This window comes from Nilaparvata lugens, chromosome 6 (assembly GCF_014356525.2).
Source record: "Nilaparvata lugens isolate BPH chromosome 6, ASM1435652v1, whole genome shotgun sequence".
In the NCBI taxonomy this organism is placed as follows: domain Eukaryota; kingdom Metazoa; phylum Arthropoda; class Insecta; order Hemiptera; family Delphacidae; genus Nilaparvata; species Nilaparvata lugens.
The window spans coordinates 24,683,514-24,707,430 of record NC_052509.1 but is presented as its reverse complement, the minus strand read 5'-3'; the positions used below and the strand labels follow the sequence as shown (position 1 = coordinate 24,707,430).

Here is a 23,917-nt window from a genome sequence, read left to right as displayed (position 1 = left end):
TCTATTTTGGGAAATGACTTCATTTTGTCGACCACGTGGAAGGGTTCAAAGTCCACAATTTGGTTTACTATAAAAGGGCTCGACCTGGACAGCTCCTTCTCTTTCTGCTTCGAACTGTGTGACCAGTACAACGAGACTCTGGAAACCAGGTAAGTGGCTAGTATAAGAGTGCTGTTTTAGGATTCTCGATTCTATTAGAACCCCTGCTTTATTTATTTGTTATAATCTTGTGTTTATAGGTTATTACGTTTGTAGTTATTGAAGCCCATAAGTAAAGGGTGGTTGAATTGCAACGTATTCTTTGAATTATACATTCAATTATTTCGAACTGTTCCGTATTAGCTTTTCGAGTTTAAAGAGGCACATTGTTTGATTCAAATAATCACTCCAGTTTCCAGGCTCTGCTAGGAATTGTGATTTATTTCAACGTTTCACTTATTAAGTGAATGCTGAATTGTGATTTATTTCAAGTTTCACTTATTGGGTGAATATTGATTCGTGAATTATTTCAAGTTTCACTTATTGGGTGGATATTTATTTCTGATTTATTTCAACGTTTCACTTATTGGGTGAATATTGATTCCTGATTTATTTCAACGTTTCACTTATTGGGTGAATATTGATTCCTGATTTATTTCAACGTTTCACTTATTGGGTGAATATTGATCCCTGATTTATTTTAAGTTTCATTTACTACGTGATTACTGAATTGTGATTTATTTCAAGTTTCACTTATTGGGTGAATATTGATTCCTGAATTATTTCAAGTTTCACTTATTGAGTGAATATTGATTTCTGATTTATTTCAACGTTTCACTTATTGGGTGAATATTGATTCCTGATTCATTTTAAGTTTCATTTATTAAGTGAATACTGAATTGTGATTTATTTTAATGTTTCACTTATGTGAATATTGAATTGTGATTTAGTTCGTCGTTTTATTTATCAGAGGAATAGTCAACTTTAAATCAATTTGATGTTTTGTTTATAAAGTGAAACAACGTTTGCTAGTGAATATTTGATTGAGTGTTTCATTCTTTTCGATTTGATAAATTAACGGTATTAGTGAAACATCGTTTAAGTGGGTTTCATTTTGAGTTATAGAATGGGGCCCCATTTATAGTTTATGGCATACCCATTTGGTTCTGTGTTTGCAGTTTGATTAATTTATTGTCAACATCTGAGTATTAATTGTATCTTGTTATTGGTAGCTTAACTACATTTTCGTTTCTACACAGGGTTTGTGAGATTTATTTATTTATTTGAGATCTTGAGTAGTTTTGTGATCAACTGACTTGATCTGAGTTTTGTTTGAATTCATTGATATTGAATTGAAGTTTTCTTGTACTTTTAGTTACAGTTTGCAAACGTATTATTTTATACCTTGCTTTGATTGTTATTATTGGGTTTTGAACCCATTTTTGAAACAGTTTGTTTGCACTTGGACACTTGCCCACCGAATTGTTCTTTTACCTCCTCCCCTTCTCTTGTTTCATTATTATTATTATTACAATTTAGTTGCGTAAAGCCACACATTTTTGAGCAAGGCTCAAGTGGCATGCAACATGTCAAGTTCAGGATCGGGATCCTGAGAATGCGTTGCAGCACTCCTCTATTGTATAGGGACATGCCTCTACCAATGTCCTGGTTATCTTAGATAAAAACACTTTATAACCACCACACAACCTAATATCCTCTGGAATACAATTATAAAACTTCAATCCTGAATAATACGGTCCTTTTTCAAGCAGAGAGAGTCTATGAATTGGGAGCTGGAACAAACATGCATTTCTACCTCGAGTTCTGTATGCATGATTAATTCGGTCGACATTGAAAATTTCTGAATTTTTGAACACAAAAGAAACCACTTCCAAGAAATAGATAGCTGGAACAGAAAGAAGCTGGAGTCTCCTGAGTATAGGTTTACAGGAAGAAGAAGGACTCACTCCCTCAAGAACCCGGAGTGCTTTTTTCTGCATTTTGAAGCATGTGTTCAAATAGTTCCTTCCTGACCTCCAAAATAAAATACTAAATCTAATCAATGATAGGAAATATCCATGATAGACCCTTAGAGCTGTCGTAATATTTGAATTTGCCTTTACAGTTCTCAGAGCGAAGAGAGCATGATACAGTCTTTTTTGGAGCTTTTCCACGTGGCTATCCCACTTCAAGTTCCCCTGCAGTTCCACCCCTAAAAATTTTGTTTTTTCAGAAGCAGGATAGTCCCATCCCATCACCAGTGGATCATTATCATTCCCTCTTGCAGAAAACTTCACAATATTGGTTTTACTCATATTTAACTTTAATGAATTATCTTTGAACCACCTATTGATCTGTTGTACAGCAATCTTAGCTTTCTCCATGACTTCCTGATTATTGTTACCTTTAACCAAGATTGTTGTGTCATCAGCATATAAAATCAATTTACCATCCACATTGTAGGGCAAGTCATTGATAAAGATATTAAACAAAGTAGGCCCAAGTATGGATCCCTGAGGCACTCCTCGCCCATTTTGCTGCCATGTAGAAAATACCTGAGAGCCCTCACAATCATTTTTTACAGCTTGATATCTCCTCTCAAGGTACGATCTAAAAAATGTCTCTGCACAACCACTAAATCCATAAAACCTCAACTTATCCAAAAGGAGACCGTGGTCAACCATCTCGAAAGCCCTGGACAAGTCACAGAAGACTCCCACAGCCCTCTGCGACCCATCCAGAGCACTCAACAAATCGGTCACAACATCGAAGGTAGCAGACTTAGTCGACGCACCTCTTCTAAAACCATATTGCCTATTATAGAGAATGTTTCCATCCACCAAGTAAGCAGACATTTGCTGGAATACTACTCTTTCAAAAATCTTGGAAAAAGTTGTCAACAATGCAATGGGACGATAATTTTTGACATTTTTCCTACTTTCCTTTTTATGGATGGGTTTAATGGCTGCAAATTTTAGCTTTTGTGGGAATACACCTTCCTTCAGACACAAATTGATGATGTAGGTGAGAGGCTGTAGTATAATGGGACATACTCGTTTTACCACCTTGGAAGAAATCTCATCCCATCCACACGAGCCATTATTTTTTAGACCTAAGACAGCCCTTTTCACCTCACTCTCACTAACAGCTTTAAATTTGAACAAGCCGTGTTGCCTACCAATTTTCTCCAGATATTGCTTCCCACTACTTGACCTAGTAGTGCTCAACCCTTCAGTACTACACTCCAAAAAGTAATCATTGAGAAAAGATGCTACTTTTACCGGATCGGAGATCACATCATTGCCATTGAACAATTCAATCTTTTGCTCATTACAATTTGACAGGCCTAATTCTTTCCTTACGACAGTCCATGCTCCTCTGTTAACATTAGTAGTAGACTTTGAGATGAGCTTTTCATTAGCTTTTTGTTTGGCCAATAATATCACTCTTTTCAGGATCTTCTTATAAGTAGCAAAGTATTATAAAAATGTGGGGTCTCTATTGGTTCTAGCCTCTATACAAAGCTCTCTCTTCCTACCACTCAAAATCTTGATTCCATTTGTCACCCAGTTCGTGTTAGAGTTGGTCACTGTAGCTTTAAACTTCTTTAGTGGGAAGCATTCTATAAAACAACGATAAAATAGGGAATGGAATGCATTAAATGCATTTTCACCTCCATTATTGATCAAGCAAGGGGACCAGTCTACCGTTTTTAACAGGTTGTAGAATAAATTCAATGATATATCATTTATACATCTTCCCAACCTATATACAGGGCGTTCCGGAGCAAACCCGTTTTTCAGAGTGACACTTAAGGCTAGATGGTCTGAGAGACCAGGGTCTATTATATTCTCATGAATACTGCTTTCATTGTGATTCGTGATTATATTATCAATACAAGTGGCTGAAGACGAAGATATTCTGGTTGGCTTGTCAAAAATGAATTTATATAAATTTGATGTTGTGATGTTCAAAAACTTATTCTTGTCTCTACTATTTTCTTTAAGAATGTCAATATTGAAATCGCCACATATAAATATTGTTTTCTGCCTGAAGCTCCTCTTAAGCAAGCACAAGAGCCTATCATAAATATTGAAGAAGTCCTCCACAGGACTATCCAACGCCCTATATACAGAGATCACTACAAGTACTCTAGATATTCCATCTCTCCTCAGACCAAACTCAACAGCTGCACACTCAAATGCACTATCAATGGACAAGGCCTCAATATCTTCTCTAACTTTGAAATTGATGGATTTTTTCAACACTATACACGTACCACCTCTTCTTTTATTATTTCTACTGTAAGATGAAGCAAGAATATAGTTATTGAGTCTGTTCAGAATAGTAGTATCACATGAAGCCAGCCAATGTTCATTGAATGACACAACCAATGGACACTTGAGATCTGCAAGGAGTACGTTCAACTCTTCTATTTTGTTTCCAATGCCCTGTATATTCATGCTGAAGAGGAATGGTGTATGACTGGAATTACCCGATTTTACTCTATTATTTAACCGGGTGGATCCATCTCTAAAAAACTCTGTTTACCTGTAGGGGGGTTACTATCTGATAACAAACCAGCTGGTGGTTGCAGACTGCTTTCAATTAACTCTGTCAGTCTATCACAGAAAATTCTCTTGCCAGATCGATTCATATGTAATCCATGTCTTGTAAAGTTTTGTCTTTTTAGTCGCTCATTGAGGAAACATAACCCCAGTTGCTTGGAATTTTTATCTTTGACCCTGTTGATTGAACAGTGAATTGCTTTATTTGTCAGACCGATCGTTTTGTTGAGTTCTGGCCTATCATACCTGTTTGGAAGTGTACTTATTATTACATTTGTTGTATTAGAGAGTGGCACCATTTCTTCTATTTTCCTTGTAATTAGCGGGAGATGATTTAAATTGGGAGCAATGATATTATTTGAGCCACCCAGTATAATCAGATAATCATTTTCATTGAAATCCTTTGTTTGCTCTTTGGCTGACTCCACCACTGCTTCTATAGTTGCGCCGAGCTTGAAGAAACACTGAACCTCAAACTTTCTTCTTAATCTTTTATTGAGAAGGTCACTACAATCTCGTCCATGACTAGATGTCAATAGTAACACTCTACCTTTCCTACTTTCCTTTGATTTGAGATCAGTTTTTTCAGCAGTCTTCAAAGCTTCTCTGTACGTTTTATTTAGCTCATTTCCAGCAATACTCTCAACATCATGACTTTTTTTTTATTTTCAATTCCAAATGGAGCTTTTCCCCCGCAATGACCAATTTCTATAATTTTATTTCTAACAGACTGACTAGTTTGACTAGCAGATTGACTAGTTAGCGATAAAACATTGAAAGAGTTTCCTGCTCTTAATTCACCACAGTCAAAAGATGAGTCAATTATGGTTTCACCCGGCGAATAGAAATTTCTAAGGTTTTCTGTTTCCATTTTCAACGATTTATTTTCAGCTCTCAGTAGTGCATTATCAGCCTCTAAAACTTCTATTGTAGTCATCATTCCAGTAATGTTTGCTCTAAGGTTTTCTTTCTCCTGTTTCAAAACGTTCTGAACTCGAAGGGCCGACTCCAATTCATCTATCCTCGCTTGGTGTGTGTGCATTAAAGATGTTTGTTCTTCTCTACAAGCCTCCAGCTCGATTTGTAGACTCATAGCATGTGCAATAATGTCATCTCTTTGTTGCTGAAGCTCAACTTCTCTCAGAGATTCGTCAAGTGCTACCGAAAGAAGAGATGGAGATTCTCTTCTGTATGACGGTGTGTTTACCGCTGCATTTTTTGTTGCTATCTTGTCTGATCCACCACAGGCAACAGGTGAGTTGGGACTACTCATCAAAATTGACTCATCGTTATTTACCTTTTCCCTGTTGCTTATTGGTGAATTTTCCATGCTAATGTGACCTTCAGTATGTTTTTGTGGTGAATGACTATGTAAACCATCATCTTTCAAAACTTTAGATTCGCTTAAATTAGTCCTAATTGTAGCTGAACATGTCCTAACCAAGCACCTCCAAACAACACTATCATCAGTCCGTCGATTATCCCGCCTATACTTATAGCCTTTTACTATTAGCCCCGGTTTTTTTTGCTGTGTTGGAAACTTTTCAATCTTCTCCATATTGAGTTTCCTATTCATGACCACTCAGACAACCAATTAATATTCAGTTCCCAACACCGACATAAAGCGAAGCAAGAAAAATAAAGAAGAGCTAGAAACTATCGTGATTATGTAGATTAATTAGGTCAAGTACTATGAATGCTTATTCGTTTATGAGTTAGTATATGATTGTATTTTAGTGTATGAATTAGTTTATGAATGTAATTTCCTTGAATAAAAAACCTCGAAATTAAACTATGGGTATTGAAATTAAGATAGGGCTTACGTTTAAAGCTTATGAATTCAATAATAATTATTTTTAAAATGATAATAATATTGAAATGTATTATAATAGAATATTGGCAACGGAATATAAATTCATATTTATAACTCGGTAGACTAGTTTAAGAACAGTTATAGAGGTAAAAAGAATTAGCCTAATTAAGCCAAATACCGTAAGGGCTTAACTTATATTCATGAAAGTCCCTTGAAATCAAAACCTCTAGATAAATGTGATGTGGTATTGAAGTTAAGAATGTAGAAGCTAATCTATCCGATAAGAAGAAGATGAAAGTTTCTAGGTAGGGGAATGAACACAATAAAACAATGCTCGATTATGTTTACAACTTAATACCGTCAACAAAATAATATGAATGAAAGTTCTGAAACTTAAAAAAAAAGAAACAGGCAGAAAAAATAAAACGAAATAGTCTGTTGTCGAATCGCTCGTACCCCGTCCCACACCGGGCCAAGAGCGACTACTACAGGATGCAATGCTTACAAAAATTACAGAGCAGCCTGCCGAATTTTACAAAACTATTTCGGCCCGTATCAAAATTAAGTCAACAAAGCTCAGTTTCCCTTTCCAGAAAAGTAAACAGGAAAACTAATATTATGAAATATATTACAAATAGAGAAGAACTAATTTTCAGATAGGATATAAATCATTTAATAATCATTATTATTTACTGCAATTATTTTATTTCTATTTTCTTTAGTGTACTGTAAGGCAGAGATAATTAAATTTCGCAATCGCAGCTTCTCCAGGATGGCATTTATTTGCGGCAGAGGATAAGCATCCTTTTCACTGGCATCATTTAGTTGCCTCATATCTATACAGAACCGGTACTTCCCAGAAGGCTTCCTGGCAAGTACTACAGGAGAACTCCAGGGCTGTTAGATGGTTGAATCACTCCTTCTTCCAACATCCAATCCACTTCTGCATCAATGATGCTTTGCATTGCAGGGTTCCTAGGGTAGTACCTCTGTTTTATCGGTTCCTTTTTCTTTAATTTTATGCAATGTTCTGCTAAGTGGGTTCTACCTAAACATGCCTGAAACTTGGGTAGCTCCTCGCTGAGAAAGTCTTCCAGCTGCTTTTGTTGTTCCCTGGTAAGCTCTTTACCTTCTCCCACTGTGCTAACATTTTGATAAACCCCTATACACATATTGATGAGTTGGAGATGGGGTATAATATCCATCCCAAGGATAATAGGTGCTGATAACTTGGAGAGGAGAGCCAGAGTTATTTCATGACAATCTCCCTTGAACTCGCAATTGAAAGTATATTGGATCCTTATTTCAGTGCGGCCCTTATCTGCCATCGATATCTTGATTCTCGTTTCCTGAGGACAAACTCCATGTTTCTCTAAATAAGTAGCAGTATCAGCATCCATTGGAGAAATCACTGCTCCGGTGTCCACTAGAGCACTGAACTCCTTCCCATATATTTGCAGGTTCACATACGGCCGGGGGTCAGTATTTGTTTTTGTGTAGTCTACTTTGCAGAAGTTCTTCACTTTCTCCAGCCATGTCTGCCATTCTCCAGAGGTTCTCAGTGTGTATCGTTCCCAGAACGTCATTGACCTCTTTTTTCCGGAGTCCCCTGCTCGTTTCCCGAATCCCTACAGGAGCAGGCATTCGTTTCTACCCCTGGCTTCTTGCAGTGGTAGCAACGTATTTCCTTGGGTGCCCAGCAGTTTCGATACAGATGTCCTTTCATGTTGCAGTTCCAACACACATACTCTTTAGTTGGCTGCTGTTCCGAGTTTGGTTTGGTACTCACTGTCTCCTTTGAAGTTGTTGCTTGGCTATTTCTTGTTATTGGCATGTCGTTCCTAAGACTACTTCCAGAGTCATTGGTCTCCTTGGTTGACTTGGTGCTTGTGACCCCTCCAACACTTGAAACAAACGTGTGCATTGACGGTCGCGATTTCTTACTATGATAGGCTGTCTTAGCAACCAATGCTTGACTTGGACTGGGTGGAGGTTGATAATTCCGTTTTTCATGTAAATATATCTCATATTCAGTAGCCAATCGTTTAGGGCAGTTGCTGTCCTGAGAGGAATCAATTCAACCCACTTGGTGTAGACATCTTGCAACACTAGCAAGAAAATATTTCCTCTTTTGGAACGTGGGAAAGGTCCCATTAGATCTGCGGTCACTGTATACCAGGGCCCAGTTGGTTTATGGACAAACATTTTACCAGCAGGCCTGGTTGATTCCCTTTTGTGAGCTTGACACACAAGACATTTCTGTTCATATGCCTTGGCATCTTTTAACATCTTGGGCCAATAGTATTTCTGTTTAAGCCTATGTATTGTTTTACGTATACCTAGATGTCCAGAAGTTTGAGCATCATGACACTCCTCCAGCACACGGGTTTGGTCACTCTCACATATACAGAGAGCCAATGGGATTGGGTCATTGGGTATAGGTCCCTTTGAAACATTCGTTTTTCAATATAGTTTCTCGTCTTGAATTACAAAGGAATCATATTTTCCAGGACAAGTTTTCACCTGCCTCATCATCAGCTCATACCTCTCTGATGTATGACGTTGCTCAGGAACAGGATCTATCACTATCACTGCTGAGTACTCATTACAGTCTGGCTCTACTGGATTTCGCGAGAGGGCATCAGCCACTTTGTTCAGAGCCCCTTTCCTATACTTGATTTCAAAATCGAAATGTTGAAGGTCCAATACCCATCGTGCTAAACGTCCTGACGGCTGTTTAAGGCTAACCAGCCACTTAAGAGCTGCATGATCTGTCACTGCCACAAAATTATATCCCTCTAGATAGGGTAGAAACTTCTTTACCGCCCATACCAAAGCTAGACATTCTAGTTTGGTGGCACTGAACTTTTTCTCTCCTTCAGCTAGCAACCGGCTGACGTAGGCTATCACGTGTTGTTTACCCTCAACCTTTTGTGTTAGAGCTGCCCCAAGTCCATCCTGGTAGGCATCCACTTGCAACTCAAAAGTTTCGTCAAAGTTTGGGCAGGACAGGGCAGGAGCTGAGGCTAATTCTGCCTACAACTTCTCAAAAGCCACCTCTTGTTCCTCAGTCCACTCAAATCAGTCGCACATTCTTCCTTAATAGTTTGGTGAGTGGGGCCGTTATCTTGGCAAAACCACTACAAAACCTTCTATACCATGAAGCTAGACCTAAAAAGCTACATACGTACTCATATTCTTTGAACCATAATATTGAAATCATGATCATTGAACAATAAGATTGATTCCTTTATCTTTTATTATAAGGAATAAAATGATGCGTGTTCAATACCGGTATCCCTATGTATATCATCACAGATAAAATAAGTAATATTTACTTATTATAGTAAGTAAATTAAATAAATAATTATTATAATCATAAGAGGAAAAAGTCATATGAAATATTGTAAATCGATTCGGAGATTACAATAAAACAACTGCCAGAATATTATCGGCATTATGAGCGAGTTCTCCAGCCCGGGGGCTCACATATGATATCTAGTCCACGAAGTGGGCTATCAACCACATCTTGTTTGGGTGATTGTGTGTAACTCATCAATCATGTCCTGTCTTGTCATGAGTGTGTCTTGTGCAGGTGCACGGCACTAGGCCTACACCACTGCGAATCGCATGACGGCAGCCAGCAGCATTCAAAGTGCTTAAAATGGTTGAAATTGTCGCTGTCATGGGAATCGCTGTGCTGTAGGATTAACCCACACAAAACGTTAATATGCCTGCCTCAAATAGTTTGGTTTCTCGGTGTAATTTGGCATTTGATAGGAAAAATCTATCAAACCGTAACCGTTGTTTACATTCAAATCGATGCTTTATACAAGAATATGATATACTTTATACAAGTATATTGTAACATTGAATTGATTGAACAGTGGTCTCCATCATTTGTAATAAATGATTGGTGACTTGTTTGGTAAAAGTAATAAAAGGGGGCGATCCACCAGTTCCCAGACGGGAACACTGTAAAATTGTTGTTGCGTAGCTTTTGATGGTAGAGCAACTAGATGTTTTTTGGAATTCGAAAGAAACATATTTTTTTAGGAGTCAGATTTGTTTTATTTATAAGAAGAAATTTCTGTGAGAATTAAATGTGAATTTTAACATATTTTTGGTTTTATAAAATTAGTTATCCTACATCTATTTTAATACAAAACAATTAAGGAAGGTTATGGAATTTTGAGCATTTAGTCAGTTTTAAAAATTAAAATAAACTTGTTGCCAATGACTATGAAAGTTATATGAAAGTTTTATAAACATGATTCAAGGCTTAATTATTTTGGAATTTTCTAAAAATTAAAAACAATATGGAAAAATAAATCGAGATAGGAACGATACCGTTATACAGTTGACGTCCATCCTAAGTTGCCATGGTCTGAATGGAAAACCAGGGGATGTCCATCCACTGGTCAGCTCGGTCTGTCTCTGGAGGTAGGCGATGGAAAAAAGTGTGAAATTATTCAGAAGAAAAGTGGAAAGCTTTTTCCACTAGCTGGCTGGAGGGGAGACTAGAATGCTAGCCCCACTTCTACCTCTCCTCAGCGTTTTTACTCTGTCAGCCAAAACTGTCTGATCAGCTTTTAGTTTTTAAAGTTGGAAAAAATTATTTCTCTTCTTAAAGAAGGAACTGATGTTTGAGGGTATGTCAAACCTTGTGGTTCATGACAATATAATATAATTTATATAAGTATATCATATACAAATATATGATATGCTTTTTACAAGATGCTTTATTCAAGTATAGATAGACCTATTGAACTTACACTTTGAATAAGCTGAGGTTTAGTAGGGTAAATAAAATACAGTTTTTGAAATAATTTATTCCTATCTTTATTATGCGAATCTAACACAGTAATACAATAGTTTACAGTCTAGTTGTGTTGTTTCTTTTGTCTGATAGATTCATGAAATCGATCTGTTTGTTACTCAATATACAGCAATGACAATATTTCCATTTGATTTCGGTTTACTTCACTATCAATAAATAAATCTATTGTTCAAATAGAACTGAGTATTTTGAGAAATTACAAGTGATTTTTGATGACACTGGTTAACAATAGCCTATAATTACTACACGTTGCGGGTTCGCCTCACAATTTTATTGTGAATTGAGTTTCATACAGTTGGAAAAATAATTGAGAAAAGACACAGTTAAATAATAAAATAGATTATACATTTGTATTTTTAAGCTCAAGAATGAGACTAAAAAAGTACAGTTTCCAAGTGGAATAGGTTCAGTACAGAGTGTTGGATTTTTACAAGAATCCTCTATTAATCCACCAATTGAGTTATAAATAATATTATGTTTGTAAGTTATTGTAAAAAATAAAGGCTAAAATACAATCAATTTGTGGGTAATTTGTTAGAATTTCTTAAAATTGTGTTAGTCAAGGATTTTATGATCATTCGATTTTGAAGAAGCACATAGTTAACTATGGTGAGATTCACGTTATAATGTCAGTGGAAATAATAGGACCACAGAGTTACCAATTTTTATATTTCCACCGCCTTTTATAGAAGATAGCATAATTCTGGTCATCCCAGTAATCTGATACAATATTAGGCTAATATTGTTGATAGCTAATAATAATCAATTAGATTTTATTTGCCAAGAAAATATATTTTCCATGATTCAATAATACTTTTTCATAATCGGTATTAAAAATGTTGGTAGTTCATTATATTTCTACATGGGCTAATTAAAAATGACTACAATTTCACCAAAAACATTAAGTCTAAAAACAATTTGGCCAAGAGCGGAGCTAGAAAAGGAAAGCGATATCTGCTTTGTCTAATGAGAGACAAGGGAAGCAAACTAATGTTAATCAAGTGCTGACTTTATAACTTGAATCTCATCATTAATAGACAACTAAGTCCAGTAATACAGCAACTTATGAAAATAATCTATTTGAAAATAAATTTGCTTCGATTACAATATTATATACCTCATGATATATTGGAATTAACAGACAAAAAATATCTATATTTGAAACACTCTGTACAAAAATTAATATATTTCAGATGGGAGATTGGATAAGATATCTGAAGTATTGAGGATGAAAGTTTTTTTTTAATTAAAGATGATGTCGATTTAGATCGGAAAATGGAAGGCACTTTAACAATTTTCAAAAATTTTCCACTAGTTTTTTCTGAACACAATAATGTATACATTTTCATTTATATTAGTAATAATAATTTTATTCAAGACAGTAGACCTAGGAACAGGAATTATAGATATACGAGAATATGAAGGATATAATTTTTCATTTTAAAAATTTACATAAAAATACCGAATTAGAGGCACTAGCTGATGAATGCTTCCTTAAAATTGCTTCCTCTAAGAAATAAAATTGTTAAATTATACAAGAACGTTAACGGCCAAACGTGGAAAAAAGTATAATCGATAGAGGGTTGTTGAAAGTAAGTATCTTACAACTTTTATTGTAAATTCATAGCTACTGTTTACAAAGGTTGCAGTTTTTCTGGAACTGTTATTCAAAATTTAGTTTTTACAACTCGAGGAATATTGATCAGTTCTTGGATGATTTCTTTAAAGACTTTCACATTCCAAGATAAAATGCCTTTTTCAAATGTATCCTGAAATTATATCAGAACCGAGAGAGAGTAGGAATGAGAATGAGGTCTAAGGAAATAGAAAGGTGACATTATATAATTCTACTTTTCTCCATATTATTTCACTATGAAATTGTTCATGATTATCAAAGTAGAACCGTACTGTATTTATCTCAATTTGAAGCTAAGTTCTGAATTTTTATGATCAACGAATTCATTGAAATGATATACAATATTTTTATTATCATACAGGATAGATAATAAATTATTTATCTCATGTTTTTTTTGTAGGTGAAGGTATGATAATTTTCAAAGTCTTACATCTTAAGATTTTCCGGAAGAATATATCCTTATATTTTCTAGAGAAGAAGACTAGTTCATCTTTGAGCGTGGGTATTTAAGTTTGAAATGATGATAATAAGTAATTATTAATCAGCCGACAGTGATAGAACAGTACATGGGCTGACAGAAAAGCAGATATCCTTATCAAAGCGATCTGATCCCCTCAAGGACGGTAGGCCTATATAGTTACCGGATGAAAGAAAGTTAGAGCTGCTGACTACCATTCCAATTGAAGTTCTGACAGAAGTGAACTAACTGATCACTAATTATTTCAAAGCGATTCTGAATATTTCAGTTTAGACTTCGGTACTTATTTCAATGATTGTGTAGTTTTTTGTCAACAAATTTGGTAGTGTTGACGTAAAAAAATGAATGGTTGAAACGTCATGAGGAAAATAATATAATCGTCTAAACTTTAAAAGGAGTATAAATTCAAGACAATTTCGACCTTGGATTGCATATGGTACCTACATGCAGGCTTATAAATACTGAAAATTCAATTTGTATTTATTTATTTCTGGTGGATAACACTTTTTGAGCAATTTAAAAGTTTTTATACAGAATAATATTTTTAAAAATGATTTTTCAAGGATGATGCAAAGATAAATGGAAGATATTATTATAATTGAAAAATAATTTAAGTGTGAAAGGTGATCCAACTATTACTGTGCGAAGAGTTCTCTTAGGGAAAATTGCTCCCCTAAAATGGAACTTTCTGGCTAAAGTTAGAAACTTTAAAACTTCTGTCAAGCATCCTTGAATGGAGATAGGCCTACACTTGTCGCCAAAACTACACATGCAAATACATTTTTGTTCAACTTTATTCTTCTTTAACATTCTTGTTACCATTGTAATAGTAAGGGATATTACGAGTAACTGTCATGCTGTGTTGATTGATTAATAATGATTAATTAACCATGCATGGATAAATTTTGCAGAAATCGAATTATTCTAAAAAATGAATTATCGAATGACCAATAAACTATTCTTCAATTTTGTAACGGGTGAAGCTTCTAAAAGTTACACAAATGGAATGTATCAATATTCTCTTCTTCTACTACTGTTAATGCACGGTACTGTATCTATGATTGTGGAAAACGCATGAACTCACGCCAATTGGGCTATTCACTCAAGTCATTGATTTTCCAAAAAAGTATATCATTTTGTAAAAAATAATCAAAAGTACTTCAGATAGAAAGCGTTCTAAAATTGACGCATGAATTTAAAATGCAAATCAACAACGATGAATATCATGATATCGACGATAAAAGAAACATGCAGTTTATATAACAATATATTGTATCAATTTCCACTCTCAAATACTCTAGAGGTTCTGTTAACAGTAAAGATCATGTATGTGTTTTTTCTTCATAAATATTCACAATAAAACTTACTCTTATCCACATATACATAAGTTTACGGTACAGTATATAAAAAACTAATCACTGAAATACAAATAACTAAATTAGGTACCTATTTCTTCAAAAGCAATCGTAATAAATAATGATAATAAATTAATTACATTGAATAACGATCATCATTACCTAAGATAATAATACCTACATACAGTGTATAAACAATTGAGAATTGTGTGATAATCTCACAGATAACAAAAAAGCGAAAATACTTTGGTAAACAATCAAATATAGTGATCATATTGATAACAATAGTTTAAAGTTAAAATTAATCTTATCATGTTTACAGTATTATTAAAAAAATGGAACTGAACCATAATTATAGCTCTAATAGTTAACAGCGGACATAGTTTGCCCAACATCAAACTTTACTTAAAATATGTTTTCGATAGTTACAATAATTATACATAACATTATCAACGACAATGTCTAGTGCAAAGGATCGGTATTGAACGTTCTCAAGGAAGCATAATTTTTTCACTGAAATCTACAGTTTGTTGATAAATTACTTTTATTCAAGAATGACAAGTTACAGTGCAAATAGTAGAACTAATCGTATAAACTTTGAGCTCAATACAAAATATCAAGAAAGATTGTCAAACATGTATTACAAAGTGTATGTATTTACTATTTACATTTCAAGGAAGTACGGTACTTATATTAAGGAAAAAGTTAATTTCGGACTGTGATTCAATGAGCTGATTTCTATTAAATGATAGAATTGTTGAGTATATTTCCAATTTCTTTAAACCAATAAGATTACAAACATTTCTTTGAGAAATTTTAAAGGACATTTTCAATCTTTCAATAAACTACTGGCCATGGTATTCTGTTTTTCAATTTTATAATCCATTCTCAATAGAAGAAAAATGTGTAGGCCTACACCTTCCAAGTAAACTTAAAACTCTGAATACTCGGAATTATAAATCTAGTATTTGCTCTGTAACTGTCAACTTGTAACAATGCAAGACTACCCACTTAGATCATCAAGATCATTGATTATATTAATTATTATTATATAACATGATAATATATCACCATATAATATATAAGTATACTTTGTTGTATTTAATTATTCATGACAAGGACATTTCGACTATATTTATATGCACAATCAATTAAATTACTTATAATAGTCTTATACTACTGTATTTATATATTTACAAATTTCCATCAGATCTGTGGATTTAAAAATTGGGACACAATAGTGAAAAATAATAAATAAAGAATATAATATCCAGTTATTCACAAAAATAATTTACAGATAATCAAAATTGATAGTTTCATCTACTTTAAAAATTAATGAAAGAAACAAATGTATAATTGATAGAATTTTTCTCAAACTCATTTCAAAAGAAATATTCCACAGAATCAAATCGATTTTCAAGGACTATTCAGAAAATCTGACGAGTTCGTTCATTTCCTTTTGAGGCTGACAATTTTGAAAACAGGTAAGCTGATAACTTAGCTAAGAGCTATTGATGAAATTGAGTCTTACATTTGTAGTATTTGATAGCTATCTCATGTTTGTGATAAAAAAAACAGTTTTTCAAGAGAGAAAAATTAACTTGTTTTTCTCAATTTATTGATAACATTCAAATACGATCAAAATTTCAATGATTTAAGCAACTTGGTCCAGCCGATGGTTTTGTGAGGGGTTGAAATATAGCAATTATTGATTTTTTTAAAGGAGCCTTACAGAATAAATAGGAAAAATTGTTTGCTATTCTAGCAGAGAATTATTATTACTCTTTCCTACCTCACATTCGTGAAGAGGTAACATCTACGTAATATGAAAAATATTACATTTCGGTGAGATTCTTTAACAATATTGAATAGATTTGATGATGAAAAATAAAGCTTGGTAATTGTAACCATTATAAAATGTCTAATATAGTTAGGGCCTTAGTTTCAGTTTTTCAACTTCTAATTTACACTTTTGAAAATGACATCCCCTTGACTATCATCAGCAATATATGACGCAAGTCATATCTTTATTATGTTAAACAAATGAATCAACACCAATTAATAAAAATACCAAATGAATTGTGTATCGCCAAGGAAGGAGGTTGATTTTCTATTTCAGAACAAACATAATATAATACCTTGTTAATACAGCAAGCTGAAGATTGAACCAATAGAAACACTGAACTTTAATTATCTAATTTAACGATTTTTATAATTGAGACTAGACGTACCCTTTGTGAGCAACCAACTGAGAGATTGAAGAATAGAAATGATTTTATTGGTCATGAAATATTTTCATGAAATCGATAGACCAAGTCAATTTCCTACACTCAATCAAGCCTTTAGTAGCGACTTACAATCTAGCCAGCTTACAGAGCTTTGAAACTAAATTTAGTTTTTCAAACACATTTGATATCATAGAGTACTATGCACCCTTAGATGAATTTGTTTATGAGTGGTTGATGAGTCATTGAATAGGTTCACAGGACGCTTATCGCTAGATCATTCCTTAAGTTAATAAGTATTATGAATATGTATCGAGGCCTATTAATTGGAAACACAGTCCTGCTTTTTTTATAAGGATACTTTTAAATAATCATTATGGAACATTTTGATTCTATTCAACAGACTCTGATTCAATGTGACTCACAAAACAAATAGTAACTTTCTGCAATTCAACTGATAATAGTTTACAACGGTTTCTGATTTTCGACGGTTTAATTGTTGATGTTTTATTCAACGTAAATCTGGTTTAGCACTGCACTGCACTGCGTTGGAATGGTGATGCTTTGTTCAATCGATGCGCTGTTCAACTTTGAGCGGAATGGCGGCCGACTGGTCGTTGGGTGTGGAGGAGGCCGGAGACTTGACCAACTCGTCGATCTCCTCTTGGAACAGCGCGTCGGCTCTCGCATTCGAAGAGTAGCTCTCATTGGTCGGCTTGTACGTCATACCGATTCCAACCTACAAACAACAAACACTAACTATTACTATTTAACCCAAAATCAATATATCCAGAAGACGTATAACATTTAATGGAAAATTGTATCCTGAACATACACTAGAAAACAGATCCCTTCAGCAACTGAAAAAATGTGAGCCCTGAACGATACTGGAAACCAAAAATAGAGAAGAATGCCAAGATAAATGGAGAAAATTCATTACAGATAGAAAGTAGACAACACTGTAGTTCAGCCAGAGCCAGTTACAAAATCGTAGGGATAAGAAAGTTCTGAGTAGAAACATGAAATAATTAATATATCAGCGAATCGCAGAAATCATACAGTCTCTATCGATTGACAAATAGGGTCACCACAAAAATAATAATCATTATATTAATTGATGAAAAGTTGAATTTGAATAACATAGGCCAAATTGGAAGGAATTTATGAGGCGATGAGAGAAGTTCCTCAGTAATGGTATAACATTGGAAATAGTTTCTTTGACAATTATTTTCATTTTAATAAAAATGTTGAAAATATTACAATGAATGTTTGAGAGGGTTGGGATGAGATACACTTGATCTAGTTTGCAATTATTGCTGGTCCATTTGCGGCAAACAATGTTTCAATGTTTTCAAGCCCATCTTGTATGTGGCTATAAATTAGTTAAAATCCGAGATAATTTGTAACATATTGTCAGCATATTGAATAAGTGGGATTCCCGCGCTGGATACCAAATCATTCACATAGATCAGGGGTTCCCAACCTGGGGGGCGTGACATCCAAATGAAATAAATGAAAAAAATACAAACATAATTAAAACAGAACTTTGAAATAAAGTCTTTCCAAGTTTTCATAATTGTTTTTGTAAAGTTTCAATAAAGTTGTAAAGTTGTACTTGTAAAGCCAGCCGGGTCCAGACGCTCAAGTTTACAACCGATCGTTCGGTTAAAGAAATAAAATTGCGTCTTATGTGGTCCGTTTTCCTATTTACCGTTGATATTTCACAATTTTCATCAATTCTTTTTGATAGATTATACGTATAGAGTTTATTTTTCTTGCTACAAAGTCCCCAGTAGCAGTGGGGTCAATCTATGCTCCTTCACATTTATTCACTAGTATATTATCATAGGCGTTTCTCTTTTTATCTCTATCACTATACTCTTTCGATTTATTTTCCAAAGACATGGATGTGCTTTGTAGAGTTCAATGAATTCAATAATGAATTCGCGTGGGTATGTGCGTAAATCTGACATAATAAGAATAACTATATAAACCAACTAACTGATAAATAAAATGAAATAACTAATAATAAGACTGATATATAAATACTGAAAATATATTAATACTGATTCACCACAGACAATCGTTTATGATAATAGCCCGGACACTTGACAGCTCAGTATACACTCACTCATCGAGAAGTTAATGAATACTGCAATCTGCAATAGAAAACTACTGTATGTCCTGCGCATGTCATATAATTAAACATTGGCAAAAAGCCAAGGGTATTGAGTGAAATGATTTTCATAATTTCATGGTTGGTATGCCTGTAATCGCCTTGACAATGATGTTTGACTCCTGTCAATGACCGATGGAAATTAGGCTTGATAATATGGTTCATATTGAGTCTGAATTGTATACGGTTGACATATATCCGGTAGATGAGTAATAATTATATCGTATTTTTCGCTGATTCAACTGGATAATGCTATATTTAACAGCATAATGACAAAAATATTACTGTTAATCGCTAAATGGCATAGTTTACATGTCATATCTCGAGACACAGTGATTGTAAATGGATTGAAATTTGCAGATATAGTACATCTTATTATAAATCATAATATCAACATCAAATTCTGAGAGTATCATGAGAATCAAAAAAGGGTTATGGCGTTATATATACTCGATGAAAAAACTTGCTTATTTTCAAGTACTCGCGAGGCATTTTATTAATTTGAGAGCGCTGAATCCGAATCTGAAATCACAATTTCTCTATCTCCATTTTCACGCGATTCAGGTTTTGGTGGATAGACAAAAGACGGACGGTTTGATGGAAAAAGATTTTCGGCCGATACATTTTAAGTTTGACGACTTAAGCTTGAACACCCATCCTTTTTACCGTCCAGACGCAACGACTTACATGCTCCGACTTTTGCTTGAGCAAAAGACTGAAGCTAAACTTGAGCGTGTGGACCGGGCTTAATACTGTTTTAATTTTTATCATACAAGCAATTATTGAATCTTTCTAATCTGCGTTACTGCATTCAATAGTGAACAAAAAAATCTACCTACTCACCGTATCAAGTAGGCACACAAGTAGGAGTTTGTATGTACGCCACCACCGTGGAAATATGATATTGCAAAATGAAAAGCTGATATGTGTAGGGGGCGTGGGGGGTCTCCAAATAACCAGAGGGTGGCCTGGTACAAAAAAGGTTGGGATCCCCTGATATAGATAATCAAGAGCGTTGGGCCCAAGGTTGAGCCCTGTGGGACACATGCACTAATTTCTGCCCATTATGTTTGAAATCCTTTGTTCATTCTCTAAATGTATAATGTGACCTGCTTTCTCTTCCTTATGAAGAAGATGTGGAAATAAATTGAACCACAGTACACCTTTCCTTGAATGCCATATTTCATCAACTTGGTCAACACAATCGAATGCCTTTGACAAAAATCACACAGCACACCTCATACCTGATTTGAGGCAACAAAACCTGCAGAAACAAAATTGCAAAATATATTTTTACCTGTTGTCTCCTTTTATTAAATTATTTATTCATATTCCTTGCTATCTATTTTATTACTTGTTTCCCCGAGAACTGGACCCGAAATCTAAACCCAATACAAGACCCTTCACATGGAAAGTGCATTTTATCCATGGTAGTACATCAATTTCTGTTCCATCAATCAATCATATAGTGAATTGTATAATGAGGAAGCGGAGATAAGATTGATAATTATATTTTTCCTCTATAAATAATACTTTTTATTCAAGATTAGTTGCCGTCTTCATCAAAAGCTTGTCTTATCGAAATTAAAAAAAAACCTGTGCCACACCATTATTGCTATAAAATAAGGAAAACTGACCTTGACCTTGGAGGAAGCCTCGGAGTTGGCAGAGCTGGGCCTCTTGACAAGATCTTCGATCTCGTCCTGGAAGAGATACTCGGGACGCACCAGAGTGACTCCCCCACCCACACTGGTCGGTGGCTTGTAGTTGGGCACTGCGCCTGCGTGCATCGACTGCATCTGCGACACCGGTGTGCTCGGCGCCTGCGGGGGCGACTGCAACGCAACGCAACACGCTCATTTACGGTATTCAATCAAGCCAGCCAAACAATATTTGGCCACTTTTTGGTGTAATCATGGCCATTTTGACAATAGTGGCACTCCAATGAGATACTATTTCTCGTACACTTGGAGTTCCAGCCTGGTGTCCTAATGTGATACGGGCCAAGAGGCAAGATTACACAAAAAATTAGCCAAATATTGCGAAAAATAGTGTTACCTTTCAAATCTCTTGACACTGTTCATATTGTAGCTATTTATTAATGACAGAAATAATTATGATGATCAACTTGAAGTTTTAGAATATGATATACTATTTATTTTATTTGACAATAATACAAACCTCATCTAAACAATTGAACAACATAAGGTGTATTGATACTAGCCTATTTTAAATTGATTTGCAGTTGGTTTGATGTAATTATATGGTTTGATGAATACCCAGCCTATCGAGAAAGTAGGCTATGATGTTATAAATTACTTCTGGTGATTTATTTTTTATTGGGCAACTCGATATTTTTCAAAAGAATTAATTAGAAAATGATATTTATTATTATGTCAAAGTGGCGCTAAAGTAAAACAAAATATATATCTAATTCATTGAGAGAAAGATTTGTCATGTTTTGAAAAAGATCCAGTTGGGCATACCTTGAGTTTGGGCGTCTCGGATGACTGCGGCCGCTTGACGAGGTCCTCTATTTCGTCGTGGAAGAGCTGCTCGGGTCGGAACACGGGCAACGACGACTGCTGGTTGGCGGTTGCGGCTGCGGCGGCGGCTGCGGCTGCTGCCTTGTACGACGACAGCGAGAACATGGAGTTGCCGCCACTCAGAAGGTGACCGCCGGCCGCTAGCGGGCTCTGTGCTGGGCCTAGGTGTTGCTGCTAAAATCACAAAATAAACATTGCATTGCTTAACAGGGATCAAATTCAAAATAACAGGCATGAAACGTATTACATTCCAATTTATTGATCTTCACTCCAATTTACAAAACAAGCAATAAAATTGAAATTAAAATTCTGAGTACACACTCAAAAGTCAGAACAGAACATTAAAAACCAGGAATCAAAACATACAAAGGCGTAAGGATTCAAGAAATTGTTGGTAACACACTCATAAAGAGTTGAGTTCTTTCACCCCAACAGCTGAAACTTTCCTTCATGCTATAGGGTATTAATTTATTAATAGAGCTAAACCTAAGGTACCCTTAGGAAAAACTTAAAAAACTTGATGCAATCGATGCTTGTTATATTATTAGGAACAGAATTGAAAGCTTTCATATATATGAATTAGGATTTTACAGTATTTTAGCCGAGTCCTCCATCCTTGTCTGTCTTCCCACTCACCATCTCTCAAATTCCTCATTACCATAGCCTCATCCACTTCATCCCTCCAAGACCTTCTTGGTCTTCCTCTCCTCCTCCGCCCCAACGGACTCCAATCTGTCACTATTCCAATCCACTTACTGGCACTAGCTCTTCTGGCATGACCATACCACATCAACCTCTTGTCTTCTATGAATTTCATTATATCAGACTCCACCTTCATTCTGTCCCTGATCACCTCATTCCTCACTTTATCCATTCTGGTCAAAGCACAGCACCTTCTCCAAAACTCCATTTCGACAGCTTTTATTTTACTTTTTGTTTTCTTGTTTGTCACCCACACTTCTGCACCATAAGTCATTACACTTCTCACGATGGTATTGAATATCCTGTGCTTTGTTTTCTTATGGATATTTCTACTCCATAAGATTGGGTGCAACTGCCTTATGCAACTTCTTGTCTGTGCCAATCTGATCTTTATTTCTTCCTCTGTATCGCCACTTTGCGTGATAGTGAACCCAAGGTATTTGAATTTTTCTGCTCCTTTTATCTCAGTATTGTCATCAATGGTTAAATTTTGTGTTGAATTCCCATTTGTCTGCAAATACTCCGTCTTGTCTATATTTATTTCCAGACCAGCCTTTTAATACTCTTCCTTGAGTTTCCTCATCATAAAGCTTAGGTCTTCCTCATCCTGAGCAATCACAACCTGGTCATCTGCGAAACAGAGGATGAAAAGGTTCTCTCCTCTGATGGGTATTCCCATTCCTTGACACTTTCTCTTCCATGTCCGCAAGGTATCTTCTAAGAAGATCTTGAACAGAGTTGGAGATGAGCTGCAGCCCTGCAACAAACCTTTTGATGTTTCAAATGGATGTGTCAAGTTTTTACCAATCCTAATACTAATCCTGTTCCCGTCATATAGTTTCATTGTGGCATTGATGAGATATCGAGGTATTTCAAGGTTTTCCATCGCTTTCCAAAGTCTTTTTCGAGGCACAGTATCATAGGCTTTCCTAAGGTCCACAAAAGCAAGATGCACTGACCTGTTTTTTGCATACTTCTTCTGAATGATCTGCTGCAGAGTATATAACTTATATGATCTACGCATGATTTACCCGCCGAAAATCCTGCCTGCTCACACCCAATCTTCCCTCTATTTCCTTCTCTAGCTTTATTTTCAGAATTTTCCCATACACTCTGGCCATAGCTGAAAGAACGGCGATACCTCTGTAGTTTTCACACCTATTCCTGTCGCCTTTCTTGAATATGGAAGTCATATGCGCTGTTTTCCATTCTCCTGGCGCCTCCTCCCCATCAATGACTCTCTGGAAAAGCACTGTCAAGATTCTGAACAACTTTTAAGATCCACACTTGATCAGTTCCGGACTGATGCCACCTGGTCCTGCAGATTTATTGTTTTTTAAAGTTTGTATAGCCTTCTCCACTTCCTCCTGCAATACTAGAGTCTCTCGCTGTTCCTGATCTTCAGGAATTACACTATCACCAAGAAACTCTCTCCTTGATTCTGTGAGCAAGTTTTTGTAATATCTCTGCCACTCTGTAGGCTTGATTTTGATAACAGTGATTTTTTCTCTCCTATTGGTTCGAAGGGTTTTCAATACTCTCCAGGATTCTGAGCTTCTTGCACCTCCAATATACTGATCTATTTGTGAACATCGTTTT

General features: G+C 35.3%; 1 protein-coding gene across 7 annotated transcripts in view; it reads right to left on the bottom strand.

The window, feature by feature from the left end:
- Positions 1 to 11,177: 11,177 nt before the first annotated feature.
- Positions 11,178 to 23,917, bottom strand: part of LOC111054325 (protein bric-a-brac 1) — a 547,242-nt gene continuing 534,502 nt past the window's right edge. For 6 of the 7 annotated variants that reach the window (XM_039430493.1, XM_039430497.1, XM_039430498.1 and 3 more), the window contains 3 exons: positions 21,557 to 21,790; positions 20,708 to 20,905; positions 11,178 to 17,633 (listed from right to left, as the gene is read on the bottom strand). In XM_039430493.1, coding sequence (XP_039286427.1) covers positions 17,463 to 17,633; positions 20,708 to 20,905; positions 21,557 to 21,790 — 603 coding nt within the window. In that variant the 3' untranslated portion in view covers positions 11,178 to 17,462. The remainder of the gene's footprint in view (positions 17,634 to 20,707; positions 20,906 to 21,556; positions 21,791 to 23,917) is intronic. The other variant, XM_039430499.1, reaches the window with a different exon arrangement.